General features: G+C 51.6%; 1 protein-coding gene across 3 annotated transcripts in view; it reads left to right on the forward strand.

Moving 5' to 3' along the window:
- TNIP1 (TNFAIP3 interacting protein 1) overlaps nt 1–21,326 on the forward strand; it is a 46,458-nt gene that overhangs the window by 21,902 nt on the left and 3,230 nt on the right. For all 3 annotated transcript variants that reach the window (XM_082620880.1, XM_082620881.1, XM_082620882.1), the window contains 11 exons: nt 968–1,159; nt 5,544–5,638; nt 7,272–7,392; nt 11,526–11,615; nt 13,259–13,324; nt 13,486–13,617; nt 16,211–16,339; nt 18,570–18,701; nt 19,859–19,963; nt 20,507–20,572; nt 20,958–21,149. In XM_082620880.1, the coding sequence (XP_082477006.1) occupies nt 968–1,159; nt 5,544–5,638; nt 7,272–7,392; nt 11,526–11,615; nt 13,259–13,324; nt 13,486–13,617; nt 16,211–16,339; nt 18,570–18,701; nt 19,859–19,963; nt 20,507–20,572; nt 20,958–21,149 (1,320 nt within the window). The remainder of the gene's footprint in view (nt 1–967; nt 1,160–5,543; nt 5,639–7,271; nt 7,393–11,525; nt 11,616–13,258; nt 13,325–13,485; nt 13,618–16,210; nt 16,340–18,569; nt 18,702–19,858; nt 19,964–20,506; nt 20,573–20,957; nt 21,150–21,326) is intronic.

The raw sequence follows: 21,326 nt of genomic DNA on the forward strand, positions 1-21,326 counted from the left end.
CGGAACCCTGAGGCTCCCTGTAGCTCTGACGGCCTGTGACTGCCATAAGTGGTAGGGGAGGCCTGCTAGAGCAGCTGAAACACGGGGGTGCTGGGAAGGATGAACAGAGGGGACACCACAGGAATGAAGCCCGAAGAGGCGTGGGGCCTGATGGGTGGGGTCTCAGGCAGGGGAAGAGGGGGACTCAGTTGCCTGGCAGGGGCTTGATGCAGTCAGCTGTCAGCTACCCCTGTGGCTTCTTGGACGTGGTGTTGGCATAGCTAAGGCATTGTCTTTGCCAAGAGTGTTCTAGACAGAGGAAAGAGGGAGAAAGAGAGAGACAGGGACTGATAGATTCTGAGATTGGACTATATTGCCCACGGTTTGCTTCCTATCTCAATTCTCTGCTAGATTGGGATTCTTTGAACTGTCTGTGATTCCTAACGTGTTTTGAGTCTTGGGTCCTCTGAAAAGTTGATGAATGCTTGGACCACTCCCAAGAAGACACATGTATAGACATAATAGTCAGACAGTTTTGATGTCTGCTGGTCAAGCCTTCTTGAGCTGAAGAAGCAGTGCTGTGTATTGAGTGATACCCCTTTCCTGGGCTTGCTGCTTTCATGTGTCATTTCACTTGCATAAGAACCCTGTGGGGTAGAAGAGAAGAAAAGGGATGTGTACATGTAGTAGATGAGGATTCTGAGGCCCAGTGGATGAGTGATTTACCCACAGGCACTCAGCAAGGCCCAACGTGTGGGAGGAAGGTGGCTCCAGCACTGGTAAGCCAGCCAGTGGCCTGCAAGTCCCGGGTCCTGCCCTGTGAGTCAGCCCCAGACAGGGAACCTGCATAACTGGAGAATGTCCCTGGGCTGAGATGGGATCAGAGGGGGAAACTGAGTCATGAGGAATGGGGAAGCAGAGGGAGAAAGGCTGGGGGCACCTACTCAGACTGTGGTGAAGAGCGGTCCACGTCCCCTCCCCCCGCCAGGAGCTGGGCCCCCTGCCCCACGAGGACAGCAACCTGATGCTGCACCTGCAGCGCCTGGAGACCACCCTGAGCGTGTGCGCCGAGGAGCCTGACCACAGCCAGCTCTTCACGCACCTGGGCCGCATGGCCCTCGAGTTCAACCGGCTGGCTTCCAAGGTGCACAAGAATGAGCAGCGCACCTCCATCCTGCAGGTGAGGCTGGGCCCAGGGAGGGTGGCCTGGGGTCTGCCACGTGGTTCCCCCTCTGCTTCCTCCAGCTCTTCTGGAGAGTCCAGGGTACCACGGGGACTTCCGAGGGTGAGGATGGGGACCCGACTTGGGCTTCTTTTTCAGGGCAGTGAGCAGGGTAAGGAAGTGAGAAGGGACGAGGAAGAGGCAGGAAACAGGGAAATAATGGTGTGGGTGATGCAGATTTCATGGTTGGGGTTACTCTCGAGGCTGTGGATGTGGTAGGTTGGCAGCAGCCTTGCCTTTGTTCTTCACATACAGGTGGGGAAAGGGAGGGGACAGAGGCCGGCCCCTTGTATGTTACTGTCCCTGCCCCCTGAGCCAGGACCATCATTATCCACACTTCACAGGTGGGGCCACAGCCCTTGAGAGGTGATTTTTTTTTTTTTTTTTGCCTAAGGCCCCCCACTTAGTAGATGGTGCAGCTGGGATTTGAACCTCGGTCTGTCGTATTCCAAAGTCCATGCTCTTAACTCCCATCCCAACCTGCCTCCCCAGTGGAGGAGGCTTCCTTTTATACCCTTCCTGTGCTGTGGGAATGAAGTCAGATTTCCTTCCTAGGCCAGGCCAGGCCTTGGAACCATATGGTCCTTGGTTCCAGTAGACTCTTTATTGCTCTCTAACCTTGGGCAAGTGACTTACGCTCTCGGTCCCTCACTGTCCCCATCCGTAACATGGGGCTGGAAATGCCTCCCTCGTGGAATTGCTCTGAGTATTAAATGAAGCCCCTTGTACAGTCTAGGACATAGTAAGTGCTCAAAAAGTGGTCACTGTTAAGATTTTATGGTGATGGCTCATCCACACTGGGCAGGGGATCTGAGCCTTCACGGCTTGGGGGTAGGGAAGGATTCACAGAGGGTGAAACTGAGGCTCCGAGAAAACCTGCTCGGGACCTGAGTATCTGTCACCTTAGTGACAGAGCTGTAACTCCAAGCCTTCCTCCCTCCTAGACCCTCCTCTGGGCCAGTCACCGCCCTGTTGTCTCACTCATGTCAGCAAACATTCGAGTGCCCAGTTGACGGATGAGGTGCTGGGGTGTCCACTGTGTGCAGCTTTGGGAAGGGCCTGGGTTGACAAAAGCAGGAGGGGCGTCCAGGCTGGAGACAGGTGTGAGGAGAGACGGGGGGAGCAGAGGATTCCCACCCCCACCTTGGGTGAGGGGCCATACTGGGAGGCTGGAGGAGTGATTGGAGCCTGGAGGGCCAGGCCGAGGGAGACCGCCTTCAGGTGTCAGCAAGGCCCAGAGATGTCAAGTGTCAAGGCCGAGCCACTGGGGAGGCGAACCTGGTGCGTTGCTTGTGGTGGGATCACTTTGAGTGTCAACTTTTCAGCTTTGTTGTTGTGGTGGTTTTAAATTAATTAATTAATTTTTGGCTGCGTTGGGTCTTCATTGCTGTGTGCGGGCTTTTCTCTGGTTGCAGAGAGCAGGGGTTACTCTTCGTTGCGGTGGTTTCCCTTGTTGCGGAGCACAGGCTCTAGGCGTGTGCGTGTGGACTTCAGTAGTTGTGGCTCGCGGGCTCTAGAGCACAGGCTCAGTAGTTGTGGCGCACGGGCTTAGTTGCTCTATGGCATGTGGGATCTTCCCAGACCAGAGCTCAAACCCGTGTCCCCTGCATTGGCAGGCGGATTCTTAACCACTGCGCCACCAGGGGAGTCCCAACTTTTCAGCTTTGAAATAAGGATTGATACTGGGCCTCATAAAAGGGGTCCTGCCAACCCTTGTTACTTAAAAAAAATTCTTTTTACTGACGTATAGTTGATTTACAATGTTGTGTTAGTTTTAGGTATGCAGCACAGTGATTCAGTTTTATATATAAATGTATATATATATACACACATACACATATATTCTTTTTCAAAAATTTTTTTTATCGTTGTTGGGCTGTGCTGCACGGTGTGCAGGATCTTAGTTCTCTGACCACGGATTGAACCTGTGCGCCCTGCAGTGGAAGCACGGAGTCTTAACCACTGAACCACCAGGAAAGTGCCCCCACTGTTATTTTTTATCAGGCTCTTGTTTGTTTCCTTGTTAGCTCTTATCATAGTTTGTAATAATTTTATTAATTGGTTTCTTTACTTGGTGTTTGGTTTTTTCGCTTGTGTTCCCTGCTAGAATGTAGGCCTCACAAGAGGGGCAGGTACCTTGTCAGTCATATTCACCACTGCATCCCAGTGTCTGGCACTTCATAGGTGCTGAATGTACATTTGGTGAATGAACAAATGAATGAATGAACTAATGAACTCACACATGAGCTCTATTAACCCCTTTGATGGAAGGGCTGTTGCATCCTGGGTATTTGCCCAACCTGTGGGTGGAGGTAGATTAATCTGGTTCCTCCTCATTCATTCACTGATTTGTTTCTCGGTTCACTCAGCGTTTCCAAGGCCAGGTATGGCATGAGACCTCTGCTGGGCATTGCAGCCAGTCATAATGGTTTTCTATACCTCCATGTCTGACCACTCACCAGTTCCAGGCTGTATTCTCCATCCAGCCTTCTCAAGTCTTTCCTGGGTTAGTCAGAAAGGGCTCGGTTTTGCTGTGGAAACAAACAACTCTGAAATCTCCCTGGATAACATGAAAGTTTTCCCTCATATTCTGTGTGGCAGGGGCTCGTTTCTGCTCCACAATCACACTGAGGCCCCAGCCGTCTTGTGCCCTTTGGCAGCCATAGGGAAAAAGAGACCAGAGAGTTGTGCCTGAGCCAGCCCAGAAATGACACTTGTCACTACCACTCACCTTTCATTGGCCAGAACTGGTCACATGGTCACAGCAAGTCTGGGAAATGGACATGGAAGGGAGCAGGTAGAAGGTCTGGTGAATATCGCTCACGGTCTCTGCCCTCAGCCCAGCTCACAGCCCGCCACCTCCCTTCTCTGCTCTTTCATCACAGGCGAAAGAGGTACCATTTAGGATCTGCCAGATGGAGTTTAATCCCCTTGGTGATCCCCAAGAGCTGTACAACCTCATGCACATTATTTCACCTGCACTAGCCTACATTTGGTGTTTTTTTGGCCACACCGTGCACCTTGCGGGATCTTAGTTCCCTGACGGAGGATTGAACCCGGGGCCTCGGCAGTGGCAGCATCGAGTCCTAACCACTGGACTGCTAGGGAATTCCCTAGCCTACATTTAAAATAGAGATGAGTTACCTAGCTTTGGGGAAGCTGCGAGGCTCCACCGAGGTGGTGAGTGGAAGAACACCTGGCCATTTACGGGTCATGGGTTAGGTGCTCACTAGGTATTTGTTGAGAGATTGAGTCGCTTAGTACTGACGTGGTGCCTCACCCTTACTAGTCAGAACCTCCGTTCCCTCCATCTGTGAGGCCCTGAGTCTGGCTGCCCATCTTCCATGCCCCCTCCACCTTGCAGCGCTTCAAACACATGTCCTCAAAGGTTATCAAGCGCCTGGCAGCTCACGAGGCACTTGCCCTCTCCCGGTCTCGTTTGTCCTCATAGCAGCCCTATAAAGGAGGCAGGGGAGGAGCAGTTGCCCCACTTTGTAGGTGGGGGAACTAACTGTGTCTCAGAAGTGAGGGAATCCTGAGCCACACTGGGAATTGGTGAGGTCTTGACCCGATGCCCTGTCTTCTGACTTGCCGGCTGACAACCTTGCACCCCGGCTGCCTTGAGTACTCTCCAGATCGCCTGAGCTCTAGGCCTACTACGACTCAGGTCCATTCAGCCAATCAGTCCTGCGTTCCTTCAACAAAGTGTCGAGCTGAGCTGGGCCCTGGGCTGAGGATCCCTCAGTGGACAAGAGAGCAGCGAGAGGATCCCAGCCGTCTGGGAATTCATGGACTAGTGGGGTGAGGGGTACATTAAGAAAGTAACGACACTGATGGTTCTTTAGCTCTAATTGTCACGGGTACCAGGAAGGGTGAGAGCAGGGGACTGTGAGTGAGGATAATGGAGGTGACCTAACTCACCTGAGATGTGGGAGTCAGGGAGGACTTCTCGGAGGAGGTGACGTTTAGGCTAAGACTTGAAGCAGGAGTAGAAGTCAGCCAGGGGAAGGCTGGTGGGGAAGAGCATTCTAGGCTGTGGGAACAGCAGTGAAGGAGGAGGAGGGATGGTGCTCTCTGCCTTGGAGGAACAGAAGGCGCTGTGGCTGATTCTTGGTCCGGCGTCCTCATGGCTGGCTTCTGAGGGAGAGGATGCAGAGAGGAGCCTGGGTGGGCCTTGTGGCTTGGCTCCTGCTGTCCCAAGAGGGCTTGGGTGAGGCCATTGCAAAAGGGATACCATGTCAGGACCTGGCGTGGCTATAGCGCCCCCACCCCCCAGCATTAACCTGCATTTGGGGTGCACCCCTTCCCTTACCTTGCCCCCATCTCCCTCTCTGCCCTGCAGACCCTATGTGAGCAGCTTCGGAAGGAGAATGAGGCCCTGAAGGCCAAGCTGGACAAGGGCCTGGAACAGCGGGATCAGGCTGCTGAGAGGCTCCGGTAAGTCCAGGCTCCACAGAGGAGGGGTGAGGAGTCGGATGGGCAGGAGGAAGACGATGGTGCGTGGCACTGATTTCCGGGCTGAGCGCTCTGAGGCCTGTGCCCAGAGCCCTGCTTTGGATGTCAGGTCTCTTGGTCCTTCTCCGTGGGTGTTTCCTCTCTGGTCCTTTTAATACCTTGGGGAGTGTTTGTGTATAAAGTGCCTTGAGAGCTTCAGAAGAAGGTCTGTACAAAGTGCACTCCTTCCTTGGGAACTTAACCCCTCCGCCTGTTAACAGCAGCTAGCTGGCTGTTGGAGAGAGGGCTCTGGACTTTGCTGCCCCCTGTTGGTCACCATCCTGACCCGCTCTGTTTCCTGAGAACAGTCAGGGGTTGCTCACCTGGGCTACTACTGGGTCTCAGGCTTAACTGTGCATCAGAATCACTGAGGGTCAGGAAAGGCACTGCAAGTTTACACTCCCACGCCTCTCTCCTGTGCTGAGATTCTGATTCAGTGGGTCTGGGGTGAGACCTAGGCATCTGCATTTTCCAGTGGGCCTCTGTGATTACGATGTAGGTAGACCCAGGATCACATCTGAGAGGCACTGATCTTGACTGTCAGAGCTCGAAGGGCCCTTTGAGATCATGTGGGCCAAACCCCTCACCCTGCAGAGGGAAACTGAGGTCCAGGGAGAGGCCTGTGAAGCCCAGAGGGAGTCAGGTGTGACTGCTGATCCACTGTGCCATTTTGAATCAGCATATATTTATTGACTTCTGGATGGCCAAACAGTTGGAGTTTTATAGCCATAATGACTCCATCCATGGATCCAAAAACCCAGGCTGGAGGAAAGACCCATGATTAGAAGGTGAGGATGCAAGTCCCCACTGTGTGACCTTGGGAAAGCCATTTTACTTCTCTGTTTTCCTATTATCACATGGAAACCAGCTGGCAAATAGGATACGAAGAAATAGTTTCCATATTTCAGTCATACCTGAGTCCACATCACCATTTTTCTTATGTCCTGTATCACCTACCTTATTATTTACTTAAGAATTTAATTTGCATCATGTTTTTGCTTAAGATTATTATAATGAAAACTGGCACTAGAGTAACTGGAAAACAGCATGACCTGGAATAAATAGAAGATACCTACAATAATAAACACAACAAAAACGGAAGGATGTTAATTAATTTTGGCGAATTGCCCACTCAAGGCTCTGAGGCTGAAGGCTGCTCTTTCTCTGTTAACACGGGAGACTAGCAAGCACTAGAGAGGCACTCAGGACCCATCAGCACCAAACTGAGACTTTCCCCACGTTCCACACAGGACGTCTGAGGATAATTGGAAAGGGTGGAATTTTCTCAGAGAGTGTGATGCAGGGTTCTTTAATGCAGTGTGGATGTATCCTGAAGATCTCATGTATACAGACGTCTCACAGTTGGGCAAACCCTGTTGGTGGGCGTCAGAGACTTCTAGGGAAGCCGAGCAAAGTGGCGTAAGGATGCCCTTTGTGGTTGCACCTGAGGGCAGGTCTCAGGGACTCGCCTTACTCCCCACGTCTCAGCTGCAACTCAGATGAGTAGCAGGTCTGAGGTCCCCAGGATCCTCGACCCAGGGCCAGCAATATGACCTCTCTCTTTGCCTCCAACCAGGGAGGAAAACCTGGAGCTCAGGAAGTTGTTGATGAGCAGCGGCAAAGATGGTGCCTCCAGATGGCCAGGCTCACCAAAGATGGAAGGCACGGGCAAGAAGGGGGCAGCCGCACAGCAGCAGGTATGTGGTCAGAAACTCCTTCCCCAGAACTGCAGTGGCTGGTGCCCAGCCTCCAGAGGCAGTGAGCCAGCCCCACTGCTGGAAGGTTCTAGTTGTTAGACGGCGTTTCCTTGGCTTGTCCTGAGAGTCCACCCTGTAGCTTCCACTCCTCAGCCCTTATTCTGCTGCCAGCCACATGGAGCATCCCATTCCCTGGGACGCACGCTCAGCCTGCTGGCTGTGACTCTGGCTCCCTGGCCCCCACATGCCTTCTCTTCTCCAGGCTGAATAGCTGCAGTTCCTTTGGTCATTTCTCATAAAGGTGGTGTCGTGTCATTTGTGCAGTCTGGGCATATCCCCTAAACATATTCCAGTTTGTCAAGGTCTCTCTTACAGGGTGGCTCCCAAAAACCAGTTTAATGTCTCAGATACCCCTGGTGGTATTAGGGTGTTAGGTTGAGAAAGACCCTGAAGGGACTCTGTTAAGCTCCTGCCTGGGAGCCTCTGACATACAGAGAACAGGGTGTGGGCTGACGCAGCAAGGCCTGCTAATGACCTGGGCTGGCCCACCTGCCCCCTTCCCACCACAGCTCCCAGCGCTGGCTCACATCCAGTTCCCAGCTAGGAGCTGGCTGGCCCCTTGCCTGGTCTGTGCTGTGCTGCAGAGCTGAGTCCCAACTTTTTACTGACATGTTTCTCCTCTTTAATGGGGTTTAATGGCTGTACAGCAGGACTCAGTGTCTTTAACAAACCCGACACTTGTGTAATAGCAATAATTATCCTAATAAGTCAATTCCTTATTACTATGTGCAATGGCAATGTAGAGTTTACCTGGGATTTGCAAACTCATTATGTGATTCGGACGTCCTCTCTACATGTCAGGGAGGCAGGGCTGGGACTCTTACTCCGTGAGACAGCTATGGCGGGAGGTTTGGAGAGGTCCTGTGACATCACATCATCTAGATTCCTGCATCCACCTGCTATTAAGCAGATGTGGGGTGTGAGAGGGCAACATGCCGATGAATGGCCTTCTGAATCCCAGCCCATGAAGCCCCTCTCTTCTTCCATTTACCCCTCAAGTCAGAGCCTGCCTTGTCTGCCCTCTTGAGGAAGTGACTTGTGGACTCTCCTGATCTCCCCTGGGTTCTCGGAAGTGTGTGGGCAGGCCTCTTCACTTTTCCAAAGCCCTTAACATCAGTGACTTCTCGAAAGGCCAGATGCCCTTATTGCCCTGCCGGGGAGGAAGGTCCCGTAGGAGGCATGCGTTCTGGGCAGTGGTGAAGCCTGTGCCCTGGAGTTGCATGTGGCTTGAATGCTGACTCTACCTCTGGTCAATGCTGCCACCTTGGACAAGTTGCATAACCTCTCTGACCTCAGTTTCCTCCTCTGTGAAATGGAGATAATGACACCTACCTCAGAAGGTCATTGGAGGATTCAGTGACGTGATGCCTGTACAGTAGGTTGAGCACTTGGCACGTGGTAAACAATGAACATTGGCTGTCGCTCTTAATGGCAGATTTGATGCCTCTCTTCTCTGTGGAGGTTAAGGGTACACCCAGGAGCACAGCACCCCCCTTCCTCCTTCCCCAGTAAGGGCAGGCCCATCTCTCACTTTTCCTAAAGGAGGTGAGACGGTCCCTGGAGGGCTCCCCCAGCCTTCTCCCCTTACTCCCGGGCTCTATGGTGTACTTACAGACCTTAGCCTGTAGGGGCGCTTGAGCCTCACAAGTTCACTCAGCACCGTGCCCCACCCCCCCCACCCCCACCAGCCACAGGGGAGTGTGGACGCGAATGGGAAGGCAAGGAACAAAGAGAATGTGGGCAACGACTCCAGGACAAATGCTGTCGGACCCACAGGATGTCAGAGGTTGGGGCCCATCCTGTTTGATCTCTTTGTACCGAGGCCCAGAAAGGGTGTGGGTCTTGGCCTATATCAAGCAGGGCCTTGGAGATAGAGCTGGTGTTCAATTTCTGAATTGCTAGCATCATGCGGCATGTGGGATCCTAGTTACCCGACCAGGGATCGAACCCGCACCCCCTGCAGTGGAAGCGCAGAGTCCTAACCACTGGACCGCCAGGGAATTGCCAACACTTCCTATGTATAAAAAAATTTTTTTAACTTTTTATTTTGAGATAATTTTAGACTTACAGAAGAGTAGCAAAATAGTCCAGAGAGTGCCCATCTCCCCATCGTCTTCACATATCACCTAACCATGGTTCAGTGATCAAAACCAGGAAATGAACATTGGCACAATACTATTAACTAAACTACAGTCTTTGTTCAGATTTCACCAGTTTTTCACTCATGTCCTTTTTCTGTACCAGGATCGAATCCAGGATCCCACATTGCATTTATCAATAGTTGTCCTGTCTCCTTAGTTCCCTCTGTCTGTGACAGCGCCCAGTGGTTCTTGTCTTTCATGAGCTTGAGGCTTTTGAGTTATACTGGCCAGTTATTTTGTAGAATGTCCCTCAACTTGGGTTTCTCTGATGTTTTCTTATGATTAGACTGATGTTATGGATTTGGACAAGAAGATCACTGGAGTGACATCTTGCATCATGTCAAGGGTACATGATATCGATGTGTCTATTTACATTCAATCTTGATCATTTGGCTAAAGGGGTGTCTGTCAGCTTTCTCCATAATAAAGGGACTGATTTTCCCTTTGTAGTTAATAAATATTTACTTTTTTTTTTTTTTTTGCGGCATGCGGGCCTCTCACTGCTGTGGCCTCTCCCGTTGCAGAGCACAGGCTCTGGACGTGCAGGCTCAGCGGCCATGGCTCACGGGCCCAGCCGCTCCGCGGCATGTGGGATCTTCCCGGACCGGGGCACGAACCCGCGTCCCCTGCATCGGCAGGCGGACTCTCAACCACTGCGCCACCAGGGAAGCCCCTAAATATTTACTTTTGAGGAGACACTTTGAGACTGCAGATGTCCTGTTTCTCCTTATACTAATTTTAGTATCCACTGGCGGGTCTCACCTGCAGGGATTATTACTATAGTCTTCTAATGGTGATTTTGTGCTTCCTTCATTCCTTCTCTATTTACTAATTGGAATTTTTCTTCTCCTGCATCTATTTATTCACTTATTTTTTTCTATTAATAGGGACTCAAGGATATTTATTTTATTCTTTGGCTTATAATCCAGCACTATTGCAATTTGTTTTCTTGTTCAAATAGTTCCAGCTTTGGTCATAGGCATCTCTTTCAGGTTGTCTCCTATGCCCATTTGACATGCCCTTCTTCTTCTTATTATTATTATGATTGAGCACTTCCTTACTTTCTGGCACCACAAGTCGCTCCATAATCACCTTATATTTTCCCTGCCCAGGCCTGAAACTAACCACTCCTCCAAGGAGTCCTGTTTCTTTTTGTTAGAGAATGGTATTTAGAAACCAAGATCTGTGTTCATGGCTATTGGAGTGACACTGCTTTAGGCCCTCTCAGAGGTCAGAGCTAGGAAATACATGTACTAATCACACATGCACACAGATCTTTATTTGTGTATCTTTTTTTTTTTTTTTTTTTTTGCTGTACGCGGGCCTCTCACTGTTGTGGCCTCTCCCGTTGCGGAGCACAGGCTCCGGACGCACAGGCTCAGCGGCCATGGCTCACGGGCCCAGCCGCTCCGCGGCATATGGGATCCTCCCAGACCGGGGCACGAACCCGTATCCCCTGCATCGGCAGGCGGACTCTCAACCACTGCGCCACCAGGGAGGCCCTATTTGTGTATCTTTTAAAAAACATTTTAAAAATAAACATTTTATAAAATGTTAAAAAAAAAAAAAGTGTAACTTTTGCCTTCCAGGCTGGAGCATTTTTGGCTGATGGGTAGGGGAGGAGAGGGCAGCTGGCAATGCCTTAGAGATAGAGCCTGAGCAGGAAAAGAAGTGGCCATGGTGGGGGGGGGGGGAGAGGGAAGGGTCTGGGAGCCCCTGAGGGTCAGGGAGGGGGAATAATGATCTCCATGGACTTCCCGAAGGGACTCAGTCATAGCTGGGACGAGTAACAGTGTCCTGGTGGGTGGGAGGGTAGAGAGGCAAGAGATGGAGGGCTGGGTCTCATGGGTGAGCAGCCTTAGAGGGGCACTGAGTAGGGGAGAGAATTGTTACTTGAGGCTCTGCTAAAGGCCCCTCTGTGTTTCTCCTCAGGCTGGTGTGACAGCAGGTAAAGTCCCAGAGGTGGGAGCCTTGGGTGCTGCTGAGAAGAAGGTGAGGATGCTGGAGCAGCAGCGCACAGAGGTAGGTGGCTGGAGGGAGTGGTGGTGGTCGGGGAAGACCCTTCCTCACTCCTGGGACCAGCAGGACAAAGACCCTCCCTGGCCCTCTGGCTAGGCCCAGGTCTCTGTGATGCGTTGCCATGGTGACTACTGAACCATCTGCCCATGGGTGAGAGATGCTGCTTTTCCCTGGCTCTTGTCTCCTGATCAGTTCCCCTACCCACAGGAGTCACTCTGAGGAGGTGGCATTTGGGGTATGGCCTAAAATTGCTGCGGGGGATAGCTTAGGAAGGCTCCCATGGTAAACCCTGGATGGTGGAGAGAGGTTGTGATAAGAGGCAAGTTTTAGCATCAGGAATGGGGAGTCTGGGGTTCATGTGTTCACCATGCAGCCTGGTTCAGGGAGGGACTGTCACAGAATGAGAGATCCCATACCTGCTTGCAGCACTGCTTCTAATCAGTTGAGAGTCTCCAGAAGTTGAGGCTCTTTCCTTGTGTCTTGTGCATAGTCTTCCTCTGTCCCCCACCCCCGGTATTTCTGGACCAGAGGTGGGAGCCCCATCCTCTCTATTCTCTGAGCCCCTCCTCTCCACACAGCCCGGTCCTTGTCCCAGTCCCTGGGCCTTTCTGCCCTCCCTGATCCTCCAGCACATCTGAGAGTCATGTTCTCTTGGTCTTTTGTTTGTATGCATATTCATTTTAGTTTTCTTTTTGTATTACTGTAAGTTTTTTTTTTCTGATTACAGAAGTTATATAATGTTCATTATAAAAAGATCGAGAACCTCACCTCCTGGAGATGACCACAGTTGATAACAGTTCACTGCATATTCCTCAGTTTTCTCTATGTACTTACTAATGTATGATGTTTGTAAAAATATCATACATACCACATTGCAGATTGCTTTTTTTCTTTCTTTCCTTAAAATTAACTATATCTTGAGGGTATTTATTTATATGTAAAACATACCCTGTGTTTCTTTAATTCTGAGTACTTTTTATCATATTTTAATGTTTTTGAACTTGGGATGCCCTTTCCATTGTTAATTTAATGATGTTGGGTTGGTTTTCTTCCTCGAATTGTTGTTATATCAAGATTATGGCAAATAATTAGTATCATCTCAGAACGGAGGCAATGTATTAAGCACCGGAATTTCTGAAGAGCTGTGCAGTGCTCCATTTTCTGTTTATTCCATCATTTCCTTAACCTGTTTCTGATGCTGAGGTTGACCTCTAGACTTTTTTGCAATATAAACATTGTTGAGATGATCAACAGTACACATATTTTTTACACACTTGTACAAGTACTTCTTTTGGTTACATTTTTCAGAGTGGAATTATTTGGTTAAAGAGAACGAGAATTGGAAATTTAAATACAGAGTCCCAAATTGCCCTCCACGTGGGTGTGTGTTCCATAATTCTACAATAAAAATTATATACTCTTTCTGTGTCTTGGTGTTAGTCTTGCCTTCCCGGCAAGGGTAAAATGTGGCGGTTGATAAAGGTGATTTGCTCTGAGGGACGTTTTTGAGAAGCGCAGGATCGAGGCAGTGTGTGTAGCTGCCGTCCACACACGTTGCACACGCCTGCAAAGCTGGTGTTGGAGGAGTTGGCTCTCTTTGGTCGTTCTCTGCTTATCTCCTGCCCACCCCAATCTCTCCCCTGCAGCTGCTGGAAGTGAACAAGCAATGGGACCAGCATTTCCGGTCCATGAAGCAGCAGTATGAGCAGAAGGTACTGTGGGGGTGATGGGAACTCAAGGCTGGAGCTCTGCTTCATAGCTGGGCTCTCCGGGCATCCCCAGCATCCTGCATGCTGCTTCCGTCACAGCAGCCTTGAACCTTGGATGTTCACCCCGGCCCTCACACACTCCCTTTCTCTGCCTCTGAACTTAGATCACTGAGCTGCGCCAGAAGCTGGCGGACCTGCAGAAGCAGGTGACTGACCTGGAGGCCGAGCGGGAGCAGAAACAGCGCGACTTTGACCGCAAGCTCCTCCTGGCCAAGTCCAAGATAGAAATGGAGGAGGCAAGTGTGACTGTTGGTCCCGCAGGTTCAGCTCCGGGGGGCCAGCCCTCTGCTCCCCAGCAGTCTGGAGCTAAGGGAGTAAACAATCAGGGGTGGGACTCAGGAGACGCGGGTTCCATCTCTGACTCCAGTACTCAAGGGCTGTGTGGCTGGAGGCAAAAGCACTTTCCTTCCCCGTGCCTCAGTTTCCCATCTGAAAATTGAGATTGGATTAGTTATTCTTTTCATTTTTTTCTTGTTTTTATACCAAAGAGCTTTGGTTCAGTTAAAATCTTATGATCTAGGGAACTGCACAGGGAAGCACGGAATATAAAAGAGATTCCGCAGGCCTGCTCTAGTACACTTGATGGGCTGGGTGCTGCTGAATGTGTACAGTGGTGATGGCTGTTTGTGGGTGAGCGCCTCCACCATTAGACAGAGCTTCATTCAGTCCTTCATCTGGTCACTGTTCAACAGATCATGCCCTGGGCACCGTGCTGGGCACACAGACTCAGCAGTGAACAGTCAACCCCACCCTCGGGGGAAGAGACGTGGGACATCTAATTACAGAAGCAAATGAGTAGACGTGTGTTAAGTACGACACAGGAGAAGTTACAGGGATCAGAGCGAGAGCATAAAGGGGGCCTGGATTTATTCTGGGGGTGCCCAGGAACAGGTCCCCTGAAGAAGTAGCATCTGATCTGTCATGTGTATGACTGACACCGGCCAAGGCCCTTCAGGGTCCTGGAACAGCTTAAAGAGGAAAGGCCATTTGACCCCCAGGCTCTCTGGAGATTTTATTTCTGTCACCATGCCTTCTCCTTCATGAGAACTGTGTACAGGCTGCTTTTGCCTGACTTAGAAATGGCCATTTCCAGCAGAGCTCCTTCCTATCAGTATGCGACACCCAGGGGCCTTCTCTGAGCGGTCAGCCTGCCTTGGCTACCGCCCCGTACCTTGGAGATGTGTGTTAGGGGGGACACTGCCTGTCTTTTCTGGTGAGTGCACAGTCACAGCTTGGGATTGTCAGCCAGACCCTGGCTCACGTTAGTGGGTGGGGTAAGTTCCTGGCATCTGACACTCTTCCCTGTCAGCTGGGGGAAAGGCGGGATGTTTCAAGACAAAAGTGTGGCCCTGTGGGTAGGAACACATGGCCATAGAGGCCGTGCTGACCCGGGAGCCTCTTAAGCGGGGAGTCCGCAACAACTCCCACATGATCCAACCAAGGCTGCCCTCGGCCATCTTTGGCTGAAAGCAGCTCACCAGCTAGTTTGTAGGATATTGACATGTTCATACGATACAGATACAGTGAGAGTTTCCCTGGACCGTCTCTCCTCATCACCCCCACCCCCCCAATTCCAGGCTCTTCCCAGTGGTAACCATGGTTACCATTTTGGTGTATCTTTCCAGGCCTCTTATCACAAATAAACACACAGAAATAGTTTAATATGGGTGTGCCTGGTCTTTCCTCTGCACTGTGCTGCCCTCTTCTATTTTAAACACTCCCTTTGACTTGCAAGGGGACAGAGAGCACCAGAATGAGGAGACCTGGGTTCTAGTCTAGCCCCAGCTCACAGCGTGGCCTTGGGTAAGTCACCTCCCCTCTCTGGATAGTCATTTCCTGTCGTATAAAGGGGCTAGGACTTGATGCTCTCTGAGGGCCATTCCAGGTGTGGCTCTTTGCGATGAAGAACCTGGATTGTTCCATAGTAGGTATGGAAGCAGTGCTTCTGCCTTGAAGCCTTCCCTGGTTTCTTTTCAGCTGTAGTATTCTTTCTTTTAACCTCACAGTAGTACTTTGTTTCTCCGTGGAGGAACCCTTTCTGCCTTGTGCTGCATTTATTTCTATGAGGGTCTTATCTCCTCTGGGCTCAGAGACTGTAAGAGCTGAAAGGTCCTTTGGAGACTTGCGGTGGCTTATCACTTTCTGTGCATCATAGAAGACCCCTGTGCGAATCTGGTAAAAACTGTGGCTTTTCTCTCTAAAAAGTTGCACAGTCAAAATTGTGTGCTCGGGAGCTTTCCTGGTGGCGCAGTGGTTGAGAGTCCACCTGCCGATGCAGGGGACACGGGTTCGTGCCCCGGTCCGGGAAGATCCCACATGCCGTGGAGCGGCTGGGCCTGTGAGCCATGGCCGCTGAGCCTGCGTGTCCGGAGCCTGTGCTCCGCAATGGGAGAGGCCACAACAGTGAGAGGCCCGCATACCGCAAATAAAAAAAAAAGAAAAAAAATTGTGTGCTCGGATTAGGGGCTCACAGACCTCCTGAAGCCCACCTGTGACTCCTGTTATGAACCCCTTACGTATGGCAGATAGGAGAGCTTAGACCAGAAAGGGCTGGGACAGCGCCCAAGGGCTCAGCTCACTGTTGGAGGAACTGGTGGCAGAACCCGGGGCCTTTCATTCAACTGAGCTCCCCCTTCCTTGAGGACAGGACCATGTAGACATTACCGCTCTCACCCGGGTGCGTCGCCTGGGGCCTTGTGCATGAGCATCCTGGGGCAGCAGAGTGAGAGCGAGAGGGGAGGCATGGCCGCGCGCAGGGCGGGGCGGGCAGTCAGGGAGTCTAGGCCTCCTGGAGAGGCTCCCTGCTTACCAGTCCTGTGTTCCCTGCAGACCGACAAGGAGCAGCTGACAGCAGAGGCCAAGGAGCTCCGCCAGAAGGTCAAATACCTGCAGGATCAGCTGAGCCCACTCACTCGGCAGCGGGAGTACCAGGAAAAGGAAATTCAGCGGCTCAACAAGGTGGGCACCTCGGCTATGGTCCGTTGGGCGGGCAGGGCTTCCCTGAGCCAGCCACGGCGCCCGCCCTGTGGCCGGTGCCTCAGACCCTCAGCTCAGGAGGGGCGACTCCTGGGTCAGGGCGAAGGCGCTGAGGCTCTCGGTGCTGCCCCATGATTTCTGCCACCTCTGCCTTCCCCTCCCCGCATGCTGAGTGCCAGGCTGGGATGACCCCATGCTTGCTCCCTTGCAGGCCCTTGGACGTGCTGTTCGCTCACACAGTGCCACCCCCTCATCATTCAGGTTTAGCTTTAACACTGCTTCCTCAGTGAGGCCTTCCCAACCCAAGTCTCCTTTGAGCTCCCTATTCTGTGTGTCTAAAGTACCGGCAGCTTCTTTCACACCCCTTCTGGCATTTTCTTGTGATGACTTATCGATGACCTGTCTTCCCATCTGACTGTGGGAGGTGTGCGTCTTCACCAGGGTATGTATCCCCCAGCACCTGGCACCAAGCCCGTCCGTGTTCAGGAAGAACTTACTGAAGGGAGTGGATGACCACTGGCCTGAGGTTTCTGCCCTCGAGAAGGGGGATCCAGGGAGATATGGGGCTCGGGGTGGGGGTGGGAGAGCCCAGGTAAAGCGGGAGCCCTTTGCTCTGAGCCACGGTGAGAGGCAGTGGGCTGGGTTGGGCTGGGGGCTGTTTCTGGTACCAGGTTATAGCCCCTGCCCGCCTTCCAGTGCAGGGGCTCAAGGAACAAGCTGACAGGAGGGGCTTTGAAAGGAAACTTTCTCCTAAGGCTCAGCTTTTCCTGCTGTGGAGCCTGTGCTCAGCGTTTCCTCCCGTCCTGTCTGTCTGCCTCTCCCTTCTGCCTGCTTTTCCTGCTCGCAGCGAGCTCTGCTGTGAGTTTGCATTCACTAGGCCCCGGGGGTGACCCTTTCTGTTTGGTTTTGGTGTTTGGTAAGCGCTGATGATGCTGAGTGTGGGGCCCTGGGACCTGTTCTCAGGGAAAAGAACGATCTGTCCTGAGCTGGGGGAATTGGGGGTCTAAATCCAGGCAGAATGTCGTACATGCTGCTGGTTGTAGGGATGACTCAGACAGGGTCGCTGCCCTCCAGGTTTCTGTGGCATAGCTGGGGACAGACGCTGGTGGGGATGATTAACGCAAGGCTCTCCCTGTCCCTGGACCTCAGCCTGCTCATCTGAAAAATGGGGCAGACGGAGGAGGAGGGTGCAGTGCAGCCATAGCCCACCCCTTGAGCATCCTGTATTTACTCTTGGCTCAGCAGTTTCCTCATGTTTCTGGGGGAGTCTTGGAGACCAAGTGGGGCCCAAGTCCAAGTTGGGGAAGGTTTCCTTTATCTCCCCAAGGTCCAGGGAGGCACTGTGAGCAGTGCTGACGCATGGCCAGCAGAGGCCCTGCTGTCTAGGGGGCTAAAGTCCAGGTGGTGATGAGGGTGTTGTCTTGAGAGGTGTTCCAAAGTTCTCAAGCAACACATTAGCAGGGTTGAAGGAGAAAGCCAGTTAATGGAAAACTTATAAGAGAATGTGAGCACACTGTTTACGTAAGGAAAGGTATCTTGTGGACATGGTAAAATAGGGGTGCTTTTTAAATTTTCAAAATGCTATTTGGTGATGTTTCAGCCCATTTTCATGGTTGGAAAGGTAAAATATTAATTAAGTCAAAATTAAAATCCAGGCTAATCTAATACAGAAGAGCTGGGGCTGGAGAGGTTGGCTTGGTGGGAATGGGTTACGGAAGCTGAAGAATCACAGGGCAGGCAGTTGTCGAGGAGACTGAAATTTCTTCCCCCAAAGGACTTAGTATTCTTTCTAGGTCTGGGTGCTAAGAATTGAGCCACTCATCCTCAGGGAAGGAGATTTCTCCCTTCTACATAAAGACCACAGGTTAGGCTGCTGGTTAAGATCACACGCTGGCTTTGAATCCCTGCTTTGCCACTTACTAGCTGTGTGACTTTGGACAAATCACTTCAGGTCTCTGAACCTCAGTTTTCACATCCATAAAATGGGGATGATGGTCACAATCTTTTCTTCATAGGACTGTGGCGAGGATTCAGTGAAATGATGTGTGTATAGTGTTCATAAATAAGGTAGCACTTATTAAATAGTGGTGGTTATTATTACTATTATTGTTATCAGGAAAGGGATCTTTCAAGGGGGCCTGACCCTTCCAATGAGGCCTGACTTCTAGGGGCTTTCTGATGATGGGTCTGTTTCCTCTGTTCCTGATTCCAGGCCCTGGAGGAAGCACTGAGTATCCAGGCCTCCCCATCATCTCCAGCAACAGCATTTGGGAGCCCCGAAGGAGCTGGAGGCCTGCTAAGGAAACAGGAACTGGTCACGCAGAATGAATTGTTGAAACAGCAGGTGAGGCTAGGGGGAAGAGGTGAGGTAGGAGGTGCCCAGTGGGAGCTGGAGCATTCCTGAGGGCCCAGGATGGGCCTTGAACCATGTGGAAGCTGTAATCTGTCATCCACTTTCTGACCATTGGCCAGGACCCCTGTCTGGATATAGGCTTATCCTCACTACCAGTGTATCCCTATCTAGGTCATTCCTCTACCACCATCATGGCTTAAACATTTCTGTGCCACAGCTGTGCTATTATTTACCTAATATTTTGAAAACAAATTTTAAAATAAATTCAATAAATATATTTAAAAGGGAACTTACATTTCTACTATAAATGGGAAAACCTGTTTATTTGCCATAAGTAGAAAGTAACTATAAACAATAAATACAGTAAAAGGTAAAATAGTGTTGTTGAACTTGAGTGTTGCCTGATGAAGACTCTGAGCTTGAATCGTCTCTCCCTTTATTTAAGGGAAGTTAAGTACTAGAAACCTGTTAAAAACACGGTAGCATAAAATGCAGACTTTCTTCTTGAGGGATACAGAGAATTGAAAGGAAGTTGAAAAGGTTTTGGTTCTCTCACGTGTTTCTGTGGTGTTTGGTGCCTTGCTTTTGATCCTTCTAAATCATTTTGAGCCTGGTCGGCTTCTCACTGATCTGCAGTAAGGATGTGAAACTGCAGAGGCAGAGACAGGGCCCCACCTTGTCCCTTCCTTGCCAGGGCACCCCAAAGCCTTGGGAGAGTTTTGTAGGCCCTCTGCTCTCGGAGCCAGGAGACTGGAACTCCAGTCCTCCACTCATATTCTTTTTTTGTGGCCTCCATCTCTCTGTGGGCCTCAGCAGAAGGAGAGGATGGGACTGGTTGATGGCTGTCAACCTGTTGTTTTCTTTTTTGGCATGGATCCTTTTTTCAAATAAATCCCTATGTTGAAGCCCAGAATATAAGATAGACACACCCAGAACTACTCTGTTTGAACTTGGGGGTGGGGGGCCAGAGGTACACCCGTTCCCCTCCCCACGGGTATTTTTGAGATGCGGTGAAACCAGTTTTGATGTCTGACTCCCAACAGGAGGCCCAGGGTTCTAGGCCTGAGCAGGTCTGAGCCTCCACTCAGAACTGCCCCTCCTGCCTCATCCCTTTCTCCCCACCTCCCCACCCCTTCCCACCCCTTCAGGTGAAGATTTTTGAGGAGGACTTCCAGAGGGAGCGCAGCGACCGGGAACGTATGAATGAGGAGAAGGAAGAGCTGAAGAAGCAGGTGGAGAAACTGCATGCCCAGGTGACGAGAGCTGGACCAAGGAGGGGGCAGCTGGCTGTCCTCACGGGGAGGGGGCATGGATTGAAGGGTCCCTGGTGAGACTGGATGTCCGGACACTCACTGATTCTCCTTTCAGCTCTGCTGCTACATTTCTGTGGCCCTCAGAAAGGCCCTTCCCTTCTCTGACCTGTAGCTCTGATTTTCCACAATCAGTTTTCATGCCTTAAAAGAGCAAATTTAGGAGTTAGCTCTGAGCCATCCACTGTCTCCCACATTGGAACTAAAAGGGGTTAATGCGAAAACACAGAAGCAGTGAGGCTCACGCAACCCACCTGACCTGTGTTCAGACCACCCCGTGATGGGTGAGCAGGCCTTACCTGCAGCCTGCAGCCTGGGCTGTGCTGTGTCTCATAGGGCCCTTTCCCGGGGCCGGGCCAGAAGGACAGCCCAGAGCGGTGCCTTATGCATTGGCTGGTCAACGCTGTGGTTGGTTAGGCCCTGGATCCAGGCCTGGCCAGGAAACACCTAGGCTAACGGTCTTCTCTCCTTCCCTCTTTCTCTCAGCTAAAAGCCTTCAAAGATGAGGAAAGGGCGAAAGATGCCCTGAGACAGCAGAAGAGGAAAGCAAAGGTGAGGAGGCTTGAGGGAGGAAGCAGCACTTACTGCATTTTACCTCCTTCAGGGTGCTGCAGTCACTGGGCGGGGGGGGGGGGCATCGTTTGCTCAGGTGCCCAGCTAACTAATGAGGTAATGCGGGTGGAGCATTCATAACAGTACTTGGTACAGAATAAGTGCTCAGGACACACTAACTTATCATAGCTGATATTCTGTGCCCATGTACCAGTTTTCCATGCCCATGTGCCACTCTTGTGTGCATGTGCCAGCCTTCCGTGGCCACGTGCCAGTCTTTAGAGAACTGAGATTCTAAGTAGAGAACGGGAGATGGGATGGGTGTCACTGGGACGGCCCATGCAGCCTGTCACAGGCCAGAGCCAGATGTCAGCCTTTCTTGTAGACCTCGGCAGACCGCTACCACGTGGAGACCCACCCGGAGCATCTCTACGGGGCCTACCCCTACGCCTACCCGCCCATGCCCCCCGTTGTGCAACACCGTGGCTTTGAGGACTGGTCCCAGATCCGCTACCCGCCTCCCCCCACGGCCATGGAGCACCCATACCCGCTTCCCAAGTCACACCTCTTCCACCTGGTGAGTCTGTGCTCCTCTTTCACTCCAGGACACACACACAGGCCACCCAGACACATTCCAGAGGGCAGGGTCAAGTGAGGGAGTCAGAAGCTGCATCCTCGGCCCCTTCTGAACAGCACTGTGGTGTGTGGCCTGCTGTCCCAGGGGCAGGACCTTCCAGCCCAGGGCTGCTCAGGG

This window comes from Mesoplodon mirus (assembly GCF_964341445.2).
Source record: "Mesoplodon mirus genome assembly, chromosome: 5".
Classification (NCBI taxonomy): domain Eukaryota; kingdom Metazoa; phylum Chordata; class Mammalia; order Artiodactyla; family Ziphiidae; genus Mesoplodon; species Mesoplodon mirus.